The 11737-nt window shown below is 47.3% G+C and overlaps 1 protein-coding gene across 2 annotated transcripts in view; it reads right to left on the reverse strand.

Annotated features, from left to right (window-relative positions):
• The window catches only part of Dpf2 (double PHD fingers 2), a 14108-nt gene extending 2890 nt beyond the window's left edge, over positions 1-11218 (reverse strand). The window contains exons 1-11 of one of the 2 annotated variants that reach the window (XM_005351766.3): positions 11149-11218; positions 7423-7583; positions 6640-6747; positions 5275-5438; positions 4385-4477; positions 4183-4261; positions 3651-3692; positions 2538-2675; positions 2271-2399; positions 2015-2127; positions 1111-1192 (exon numbers count right to left, since the gene is read on the reverse strand). In XM_005351766.3, the coding sequence (XP_005351823.1) occupies positions 1111-1192; positions 2015-2127; positions 2271-2399; positions 2538-2675; positions 3651-3692; positions 4183-4261; positions 4385-4477; positions 5275-5438; positions 6640-6747; positions 7423-7583; positions 11149-11180 (1141 nt within the window). In that variant the 5' untranslated portion in view covers positions 11181-11218. The remainder of the gene's footprint in view (positions 1-1110; positions 1193-2014; positions 2128-2270; positions 2400-2537; positions 2676-3650; positions 3693-4182; positions 4262-4384; positions 4478-5274; positions 5439-6639; positions 6748-7422; positions 7584-11148) is intronic. The other variant, XM_005351767.2, reaches the window with a different exon arrangement.
• Positions 11219-11737: the final 519 nt, after the last annotated feature.

Consider the following 11737-nt stretch of genomic DNA (forward strand, 5'->3'; position numbering starts at 1 on the left):
TTCCAGAGGTCCTGAGTTCAATTCCCAGCAACCACATGGTGACTCACAGCCATCTGTAATGAGATCTGGTGCCCTCTTCTGGCATGCAAGCATACATGGAAGGAATGTTGCATACATAATAAATAAATAAATCTTAGAAAAAAAAAAAAGAGTTGAAGAGAAGGATATAGCTCAGTGGGAAGGCTTTTGGCCATGGGTTCTATCTCTACTACAAAAAAACCAAAAAACAAAAACAAAAAAACAAAAAAACAAAAAACAAAAAACAAAAAAACAACCAAAAAACCAAAAAAATAACAACAACAACAAAAAACCCAAAGGAATGAAAACAAGCAAAACAAATGGGGAAGAGAGGAAAGAAGCAATCCATCAGAGAGGGAGAGCAACACCAGAGGTGTCAGGTCAGATAAACTGCCAACTGAATTTCTGGACTACCCGAAGGAAGAAGACAATTTTCTCGTGGTAACTGTTCTCTGCTCAGCATAGTTCTTTTTCATGTTGGGAATTTTCTGTATCTCTAAGTATCACTAAAGACAAAATGCAAACATTAAATTCTTCAAACTAAAATGCTGTGCTGGGCAGCGGTGATGCACATTTTTAATTCCAGCACTTGGGAGGCAGAGGCTGACGGATCTCTGTGAGTTCGAGACCAGCCTGAACTATAAAGAAAGTTTCAGGACAGCCAGGGCTACACAGAGAAACCCTGTCTCAAAAACAATAACAACACTGGTCTACAAGAGCTAGTTCCGGGATGGGCACCAAAGCCACAGAGAAACCCTGTCTCGAAAAACAAACAAACAAAAAAAAACAATAACAACAAGCAAAATAAACAAAAACAACAAAATGTACTGAACTAAACCTTGCTTTCAGTGTTGTCAGAGACTCTCAGTATTTACAATTCAGGTGATTGTCTGAGTTACTAATTTTTTTTTAATCCACAACATATCACTTTATTATGAAATCTATTCTGTATATGAATCTTTGGGTATATGAACGCTGAAACCCACACAATTACAGATCTATAACAAGTCAGAAATTTCACTGTCAATGTTTTCTTTGGGTGTTATGGATCCTTCTGGGATAAAATATTTTGAGTAGATCTGGGCCACTTACCTTCAGGAGGCTCAGACATGGATGGGGTGAGACAGTACATGTGGTAGCCACGGTCACAGTCATCACAGAAAAGCAGCTGGTCCTACAGAAGGCAAGGAAAAAGAACAGGGATCCAACGGTTTATGTAGCTAACTTATGACACTGCTGCCACTTCCTAGAGGGACGGTAGCTGCTAAGAACATCCAGATATAGGATCTGCCCATCTCAACTGATCACAAAGACTACTATTTCCCTACAATCTCTTCTTTACAAAGCTGTCTGAAAATATATGACAGAACATATCACTCCCCTAATAAAAGGTGGCCTCTGACAATATCCCCAAGGTCCAATCACGTGGGGGGAGGGGAGCTCAGTGGCAAAGTACATAAAAGGACCCAAGACCCCATAGATCAAACGATACCCACCTCTCTGATCCACCTCCCCCTACACAGAAGATCTAGTACGTAGCAATGGTCTCATTACTGTCAGCCTGCCCACCTTGAGGTTTCTGCACTAGCTATTGGAAATACACTCACTCCATACCTTCTTGGACTGCTCTTTGTATTATCAGAACTGCAACACCAACCTCATTTCCTTCAAAAGCAAATCTAACTAGAAACCTCTACCAGTATCCAGTTAACTCTTTGGCTCATCACTAGTTTCATTTTCTCCAAGGCATATCATATCCTATACAACTCTGTTACCCCCAAGTATACAGATTCTATGAAAGCACGGTCTTCTCTGTCTTATTTAGTGATTTGTGAGGTAAGAACACTGACTCAGGAAACAGATTTTTTTTAAAACAAGTGTAAAGTTCCCAGGGGTAGTTAGGGGAGAACATCTGGGAGGCCCTTGCTTGCTCTGACAGAAAGCTTGCTTTGGAGAAGGCTGAGGAGAGCCAGGCAGCTGAGAGGGCGACACGCACGTCATTCTCCGAAGTGCCGCAGAGGTTGCAGCACTTGCACTCGATGCACTGCCAACGGTAGGTCTTCACAGCTGCCATCATCACAGGGGTGAACTGCAGGCAGGACGGGTGCCCTGTGGGGGAGGGGAGTCAAACAGGAGGCTGGAAAACGGGGTAGGGAAGGGCTAAGGGAGGCTGCCTGCCTGACAGCACTGAAGCAAGCAGGCCAAGAGCTTCTTGGGCACTGAGTGTAGCCTGCTCTTTGAGAATGGAGTACCTGAGCGGCCACAGTCAGAACAGGACACTAGCTCCTCAGGCTGTCCTGTCTTCTTGTTGATTTTTGAGTCCCCCAGGCAGAAGTCACAGTAGTTGTTGGGCAGGGCTAAACCATCAGGTCCTTTTTTGGCTAAGGGTTGGGGAGGGAAGAAAGGAATTTTGATGATGCTTAAGGGAACCCTGGGTTACCCACCCCACATTCCCTACAAGGGGGTCTCTATAACTAGGCTGGCACCTCTCCTGTTTGCCCACCCTGACCTCAGCTTACATTTTTGCTCCTCAGACCTCTGGGAAACAGGAGTGGGTGGCTGAGAGTCTTCTTTGTCCTCTCCTTCCTCCTCAGCCAGGTGGGAATGGGCATAGTGGTAACTGAGGCCAGGTCGGTTCTTGTAACGTTTTCCACAAACTGGGTGAAGAAGATTGCAGAGCAATGTTAGGATGTGAAGGTGCTACTTACTGACTCTGACAAGCTGTAAGCAACATCTGAGGCCTATGGAAAACACCTGTCCCCAGCATCTCTAATCCGGGAAAAACCTTAAGATGGCTGCTTCCCCTTAGCCAAGAGCAGCAGACACTGGACCTCTCCAGTTTCTAGGATTCTCCTCCCTCCCTACATCACAATCCCACAGCTACAAATATTTTTCATGTTGGCTTTTGGAAAGACTCAGCCCATGTTGCAACACTTGTCCTGGGAAGAGCAACTGTCTGGGAGCTCCAGGTCGGGAAAGTTCTATGGTCTTCCTTATAGGAAAGGGGAAAGTAACAAGACGTCAGACTTCTGCTGTGCACATGTGGCGCACTCATGCCATCCCATGTATATCATGCAGCAAAAAGAATAGGCAAAGGGCTGAGGGTGGGTTTCTGGGGGAAAACCTACCAACTGAGCTGTCAGGATAACTGTCCCCAAAGAATCTGAAATACACTCCCATACTAGTGTTCTGCCCAGCCCCTGCCAACCAGGAAGGAAATATTCATGGTATCTTATCTTGAATGATGACACCAAGAGGGGTAAGGGGGCCAGCAGGAAGGAATGAGGATGGGAGGTGGTGAGGGTATGATGGTGGGAACATTAGCTGACCACCTGGTGTCTGTTTTGGGGAGCATTAGATGAATCTATCATAATGGGTTTCTGTTAAGACTTTGGAGCTACCCCACATACTAGGCCAAATGGCTATAGAAGTAAGTCTAAGGGAGACAGGCAATTATAAAGACAGCTGCTAGGACTCGGAGAGTGGAGCACAATCGGGGTTCCACAGCACTTCAGTCATACCGTTGCAGAGATTCCAAAGCTAGCATCACAGGAAATGAGAAAGGCAGGAGGAACAAGGGAAGAGGGGAAAGGGACAGGAAAACCACAAGTCTGAAAAGTTGAGAGAGCTACCTCTCTGGGGCGCTTTCGAGGTATGCTTTTGTTTGAAACTATCTGAAAGACAGAAAGAAAAGTCATGAGAAGAAGGCCTTGGTACATTTGAGACAGGGCAGCAGCAGCAGCAGCAGGAGGAAAACAGAGCGAATGAGAGAGAACCCCAGCAGCAGCGCTACAGGCTGGAGGCCACGGAAGTAGGGTGAGCCAAAGCAAAGGGAAAAGAGGACAGACACTAACCCTCAGGGCTGGCCCCCTGTGCCCTGCCTTGATGGGTCAGCAGATCTGGATGCTGCCCACTGTGAGGCCAACCCCATCTGCTGTTGAGTTCCCTCATCCTCCCACCCCAGAAGCCACAGAAATCTCTCCCAGAGCATGCAGGTCCCACCCACTGTGAAGCAAAGGCCAGGGCTTCTCAGAGGTTGGCAGGCAGGACAAGAACCCAGGCTTATTTTTATCATCCAATGCAAGAACATGGCCCCCTTACTCTCACATCCAGAGCAGGGGTTGGGTCCAAGGAAGAACTACCCACCCCTTAGGAGGCACTCACTGTCACAGGCATAGGGCTTATCCCGGTCCTCTAGGATGGAAGCATCCAGTTTCTTCCGGGCACTGCTCACACCCTTACTCTGACAACAGCAAAAAGACAATGCCATTACTAAGGTGTCTAGGCCAGAATAGCAAGGCAACCACAAGAAATAAAGCCTGGACCTCCAGGGCTATAACTTTCAGGCAGCACACTGGCTCCTCACCTTGGATTTCCCCTTCCCCCGACGCTTTGGAGTATCTTCTTCATAGTCTTCATCATCAAGGTCATCTAGGAAGTCATCAGGTTCAAGGATCCGCTGAGTGTACCAGAAGATTTGAATGAATAGAAATCAAACACATCCAAAAGCTCCCTCATGACGTAGAATTAGCCACCTGAATTACTCTGAAGCTTCTCTGGGGCTTAACCTCACCCATAATCATTTTTCACCTTGCAATCCCACTCATGCTGCCTTTAGTGCTTTCTTTCCTCTGAGCCTCCTCAAGTTGCTTTCCCCCATCTGTTTCCAGAGCTCTACCCCAGGCAGCCATGCCCTGTCCTGTCTGCTCTGCTTTAATACCCATGTCCTAGTTTAAGTGAGCTTTGCTGCTTACTTGTATGACCCTGAGGGAAGTTTTAACTGCTTTGCGTCTGCCTCCCTGTCCGTGAACTAGGAACCACAGGACCTACCTCACGCGGCTGTACAAAAGGAAGCATATGGAAAACACTTAGCACAGTACCTGGCTTCTCTGTAGCTCTTCTCATCTTTAAACTTAGCATTAACTTCCCAGCTGATAGTTGGGAACCAGGTGTGCTTCACCTATGTAACACCAGACACCTAAAGTCTCTTGCAAAATCTTTGTGTAGAAGAGAATGAGTGAGTGAGCCTCTACTGAGAGGGGAAAGGAGTGTCAAAGAGCAGGCAGCAGGGCCAGGGGCCAGCACAGCCACAGGGCAGCCTCAGCTTCTGTTTCTATCTTTTGTGCTATGGTTTACACAGCACCAAGCAGGTGTTCTACCATGGCTCTGTCAATTCTGCTAACTGGGTGCACCCTCTCCACCCATAAAGAGGAGGCTGGTCCTTATTAAAGTCCTCTAGCCATAGAGATAATAGACCTTCCGCGCTCGACTGTTGGTGACAGGAAACTCTCCCAGGCTGTCATCATCAACACGGGGATCTGGAGCGCCTCGCTTCTCCAGGGGGTCAGTACGCAGCAGAGCCTCTAAACTGCTGCCATCCTGAGAGATAAGCCCCTCTTTCTTCAGGCTCTGGTCCGTGTCTGAAACAAATCAGGATGAAGCAAGCTCAGAAAGGCTAATGCAGAGCCTACACGATATGGGGCCAAGTCAAAGTCAGCCACTAACTGCTGTTTTACAGGAACTAATATATCTTGGTTCAGCCAGGACTGGATTACAACTACTTACCTGTTTCTCCTAAGACAGCGAGTTCTTTGAAGGATGAAATCATACCTCATTTACTTTAGTATGGGCAAGAACTAACACAGAGCCTGGGACTAGCAAGTGATCAGCAAACCACTTCCCATGCAATAGACCATGGTCCTGCTTAGGAAGTGGGCCCCTTACTTGGTTTATTTACTCACTCTTGATTATTTTATTTATTTAGCTTTGTGCGCATGTGTGTGGTATATGTCTGCATGGTATAGGAACATGTGTGGGTACACATGTTGGAAAAGGACGTTGGGTGTCCTGCTCAATCACACTCTGCCTTAGTCCTTGGAGTTTCTCACCGAACCTTGAGTTAGGCTGGCTGCTAGTAAGCCTAAGCTCTGCACTCTATAGTTTTGGGATTACAGAAACAGACTGGCCACACCAGATTTTTTTTTAATTAATATTTATTTGTTTATTATGTATACAATATTCTGTCTATGTGTATGCCTACAGGCCAGAAGAGGGCACCAGACCCCATTACAGATGGTTGTGAGCCACCATGTGGTTGCTGGGAATTGAACTCAGGACCTTTGGAAGAGCAGGCAATGCTCTTAACCTCTGAGCCATCCCTCCAGCTCGAAAGCACATTTTTTATATGAACGACAGATTAGAATTTAGGGCTTTGTGTTTATACAAGAAGCACTGGGCCATCTTTCCAGCTTATATTATTTTGAGATAATTTCATGTTTGTTTTGCTTTGTTTTTCTAAGACAGAGTTTCTCTGTGTAGCCTTGGCTGTCCTGGAATTTACTCTGTAGACCAGGCTGGCCTCAAACTACAAAGATCCACCTGTCTCTCCCTCCCCAGTGCTAATTTCATGTTTCTAATTTTGAAGCTCTCAGGTAGCCCAGGCTGGCCTCAAACTCCCACGTAGCAGAAAATGACCTTGAATTTCTGATCCTCCTGCCTCAACATCATCAAAGCTGTGATTATGTAGGAATACACAGCCATGTTCAGTTTATGCTGGAGATCAAACTTGTGCATGCTGAGCGAGCACTCCAGCAGCTGAGCTTTAACATCTCCAGCCTTTACCTGGTTTAATAGACGGAAAGGAAAGCCTGGGATCCTCAGGTGGGTGGGCTCGACGCTTTTTCCGCCAGCGCCGGGCAGGGTAGGAATACAACTGTCCAGAGGCCAGTCCTGTGGAAGGAAAAAAAAAGCAACTAACCCTAATCCAGCCCCAGAAAATGATAGCAAATGTTCTGTGGATGAGAACTCTGTTGTGCTCTAGAGCAAAGGAGTAATACTGAACATGTGAGTCTGGGGTGGGTGGGCTATTTAACAGAAAAGACAAACAGATGTGAACTTAAGTGCCAGGAAGACCATACTTGCTTCGGTGTTGTCCTATATTCCTTTACACTGTGAAGATTGTCACTGTGATTGGTTTAATAAAAAGCTAAACAGACAATAGCTAGGTAGAAGGTAAGCAGGACTTCTGGACAGAGAGGATTCTGAGAAGAAGGCAGGATGGGTAGTACAGAGTAAAGGTTACTGGGCTATGTAAAAGAATGCAGATTAAAAGATAGGGGCTAATTTAAATTTTAAGAACTAGTTAGAAACAAGTGTAAGCTAAGGCCAAGTTTTTATAATTAGTAAGTCTCCATGTTAGTTTTGTGAGCTGGTGTCCCAAAGAAAAATCTACCTACACTTGTGAGACCAGAAAACAAAGGTGCTGCTTCCTCCTCCACACTTATCCTGAGACCATATTGATCTACTGGTGTGAGCAGCAGAGGACTTCACACTATCCTATCTCCTAGGTGAAAAAAGACACTTCCTCATGCTCCTGAGTTACTTTCCTGATGCCTGCAACCTTACCTGGTCCACGGTGTCGCTTTTCCATCCAGATATAACAATTGCTCTGGGCTACTCCGGTCTGGGAGTCCAAGAAAGGCAGGCGCACACTGCGCTCAGCACAGAGGCGGGCATTGTAATTGTGGCACTGTTCCATGGCATCTTTGTAGTACTGCTCCCCAAGGCTGCAGGAAGGTAAGACACAGAGGTGTGGGTCTCAGGTCATCCTCCTTCCTGTCAACTGCTTCTCTAGAAGGCTCAGGAGTCTGGGAGACTCTCTTTTCTGTTATTCATCTCCTTTTCTGCCTCAAGAGACACAAAGAACTCTTCACTAAGCCACCACACAAGGAAAGACAAGTTACCATGAGCTGGGTCACAGACCCAACATAATAAATAATAAACAATCACTGTGAGCAACACATGATTTTATCACGTATAGAATCAGATTTAAGCCTTTGAAAATATTTGTTTTGCTTTGAGACAAGGTCTCTCATTCTACAGTCCAGGTATTAAACTCCTGAAAATCCCTCTGCACTCAGGCTCTTGCAGGTTAGATGCAACTCCAGGAGGCAGAGACAGGCAGATCTCTGTGAGTGTGAGGCCAGCCTGATCTACAAGAGCTACTAGTTCCAGGATAGCTAGGGCTGTTACACAGAGAAACCCTGTCTTGAAAAACAGAAACAAACAAAAACACAAAAAAATCAAACAAACAAACAAAAAGATAAAGACATACTGAGGGCAGAGGAGACATCTTTCCCATAGCATCCCCATTACCCATGAAGATGTCTAGTTCACATCAGAATGGATTTGAGAGTAAAAAGACTGGCTTGGCTACAGTTACCAACGGACACAGACATGCAATTAACCTGTTTGGGACTCCATTCTTCTCCTACAGACTGAGGCAGTTAGATGAGCTGAGCTCTGACCTACCAGGATTCTGATGGAGACGGTAAGGAGACATGAAATGCAGGAGGGAGTAGGTCTTTGTGGCTGATCCCTACAACCAAAGCTATGTCAACAAGCCCTGATGTAGATCTGATGGGGACTCTCACTGAACAGCCACAAGAGACCCATGCATAGCTCAGCTTGTTCCCAGCATGTGAAAAGGACACACACCACAAACAGCGGCACTACAAGTACAGCCCGACTCAAGTCAATGAGCAGTAATGACTGTAATTAAGGTACAAATGTGTTGGAGAGCACAGCGCAGAGAGCAGGCTCCCATTTGCTCGCCTTTAGGAGGCAGCCACATCCTTCCACACAGAAAAATTGGATAAACAAGGCCGAGTGCAGCAGCGCCTTTGTTTCTGCTGATGGGAATTGATATTGACACTGGAAGTCAAACGGAAGCAAGGACCAGCTCCGTGGGCTGGAGGCTGTAAAGCCAGAGCAGGGAGGCTGAAGAAGGCTCGGAAGAACGACTGAGCTGTCCCAGCCAGGGCTCCTGCAGGTTAGATGCAACTCCAGAAGGTGAAACAAGTGGTCTATAAGTAAGATGGCCAGAAATGAAACGTGTTTGTGTGTGTGTGTATGTGTGTGTGAAGAGAGCAAAAGAGGAAAATACACTTTACACATTCAAGGCTCTTGTGTCAAAAAAAATTTCAAGCTTCTGTTATTCTATGGACCTAAGGACTTAATTCTATTTACCTAACTCATTAAGTTTTAAAACTACTTAGCAGCCATGGTTATTTTTGACTAGTATTTATCCTAATAAGACCATTATAAAGACTATTTCAATGACATCATATCTGAGAAAAACAGATCATTAAAATTGCAAAGTCTTCTCACAGGACAAAATGAAAGAAAAGATGAGCTAGTGGTCTTGCCCTCAATGTGTGATGTAAGCTGCCAGAAGACTTAAGCACACTATAATCAAAAAAGGTACCAAAAAAGGGCCGGGTGGTGGTGGCACATGCCTTTAATCCCAGCACTCAGGAGGCAGAGGCAGGTGGATCTCTGTGAGTTCGAGGCCAGCCTAGTCTACAGAGTGAGCTCTAGGTCAGCCAGAGCTGCTACAGAGAAACCCTGCCTCAAAAAATATTAAAAAAAAGAAGGGGGGGGAGCACACACCAGAAAAGCATCTTTTCAGGGTCAGAACAAAATCCCTCCCCTGTGAGGGGAAGTTCTGAGGAGGAGGCACATAATAGTGGTGGTCCAATCTTCTACACTTTAACTGGGAGAAGTTCCTCATTGACACTCAGGAACCAGTGGCTGGCTGAAGAGGAATGGGCAGCCAGCACTTAAAACACCACACCAATGGGCTGGCAGCACTATTTTCTGGAAGACCATCTTTGAATGCGAAGAGCTCCATCAACATGTAATTCTCAAAACCTAGGCAAGCACATTCCTCTACAACAGCCAGAGTCCCAGGAAAAAGCTGGGATTCCTTTATCACAGAGAACGTTTGTTAAGCCCCACCCTCCCACTGGAATAGGGGGCGTCAACAAAGAAAAAGGCAGGGTCACACAGAACTAACATCTGAGTCCAGAAGGAGAACTATCAAAATGTTACAGAGACAGTCTCATTTCTAACTCGAAGGGAATGTCAGCCTGAAGAGAGCTGGGAAAACTCGAGTGGGCAGAGCAGAAAAAAAAAATAGTGCTGGGAGGAGGGGCGGTTGAAAGAGGATAAAGCCAAAAGCAAGTTAAAAAAAAAAAAAGCCACAAGAGAAGGCACTTAGCTTAATGGAAGTGGGAAAGCATTTTCGAAGAAAGGAGCTTCCAAGCAGCGGGGGAGAAGCAGCTTAACCTTAAGGGGAGGCTCTTGGGATGACGGGAACTCAGCCCACCACAAAGACAGATGAGAAGCTGTGAAAGTCCCCCAGAACAGTTCCCAAACCTTTACTTTGTCATCCAGAACCCAAAAGCTTTGACTGGACAGCCGAACACTTCAGGTTTTTTACCCTTATATCACGCCCAACATGGCCATTAAGGAAGAGGTCATTCTTAAGTTTAACAGGCATTAACCATCCCATTCCAAAGCGCGCTCGGATTCTTCTTCAAGGAGGAAGGAGGATGAGGCGCACCAAAACCCCAAACATCTTTAACTCACAGGAAGCGGCTAACAGGCCAGTCCCCATTCCCAGTGTTTCCCAACAACCGTTAACTTCAGCTCTGCTCGAAAGGTACCCGCACAATGGCATCTAGGGTACAGAGAACGCCCACCTCGGGGCTCCTGCGGACTCAGAGGCCATCGGGTTCCGGTCTAGGTCCCCACTCCCCGAAGTTCTTCCCTTCTGTACCTACTCTTGAACCAGTTCTTTCAGAGAACACTTTCAGCTTCGGGTAACCAGGATTTCCTGGTTAATGTCACCGGACTGCTAGTCTTCGGGTCCCAGCAGGAGCCGGGAGCCCCAGGGAGGGCGGTGGGCGGGGAAGGGACCGCGACCTCCAGGGGCCGCCCGGCCTCCGCTGGCTCCGCGAAACTGACGGCGGCTGCGGAGAGGGGCCGGGAACCGGGAGCCTCTCGCTCGCAGCCCGTAGCTCTGCTTGGGGCTCGGGCCGCGAAGAGGACGCCCGCCGGGGGCTCCCGTGTGCCCCCCTCCCGGCCTCCACAAGTTTCCCAAAGAAGCCCAGCGTCTTCTCTGGAGTCTTCTGTTACCCTCCCGATCCGGAGTCGCACAGCAAGGACTTCCCGGGCATGTGTTCCTCTCTGTCTTGTCTCTTCCCGCACCTCCCTCTCTACTCTAGGGCCCCTTTACAAGACCTCTGGTCTGGGAGAGAGGAAAAGAAAAAAAAAAAGACCACTCACAGCTTCACTACATTCTCCACCACAGCCGCCATCTTCCCTGCTCCTCTCTCAGGCCGGAGGCCCCGAAACCCGCAACGCGCAGGCGCTAAGCCTACTTCGGGGCACTCAGTCCTCGACCCTCTGCGCAGGCGCAATCCGAGGGTGCGCGCGCACGCAGTGGCCCACGAAAGCGCGAGCTGGGGAACGAGCCTAGGGCGCATGCGCAACGGGAGAAGTTCGCGCGCTCTGCCGCTGCCTGGAGGAGCCGCTGCTTTTAGAGAAGCCTCAGAAAGGGGGTCTGGTCAGAAAGGTAGGTGAAGAGGCTACGGAGATGGCTAGACAGAGCACCAGTATCCTGCCTAGCTGACTCGCAAGGAGGGAGAGTTGGGTAGGAAAGGTCAGGGAGGTAACCAGAAATTATTTACAGAAAATAATTTCAATTTGAGATGTTTCATAAAGCTGTATCAAAACAAAATTAACTAGTTGTGTTGTTACCAGTAGTGTAAATAGCAAATAGTAGAAAAGGCCTGAGAGTCTGAGGGACCTGATAGAAGGATACTGAGATGTTTATCTGTCTTTACATCATCTACTGAGTTTGAACGTTCTAAGT

The sequence above is a fragment of the Microtus ochrogaster genome, chromosome 8 (assembly GCF_000317375.1).
Source record: "Microtus ochrogaster isolate Prairie Vole_2 chromosome 8, MicOch1.0, whole genome shotgun sequence".
Classification (NCBI taxonomy): Eukaryota; Metazoa; Chordata; class Mammalia; order Rodentia; family Cricetidae; genus Microtus; species Microtus ochrogaster.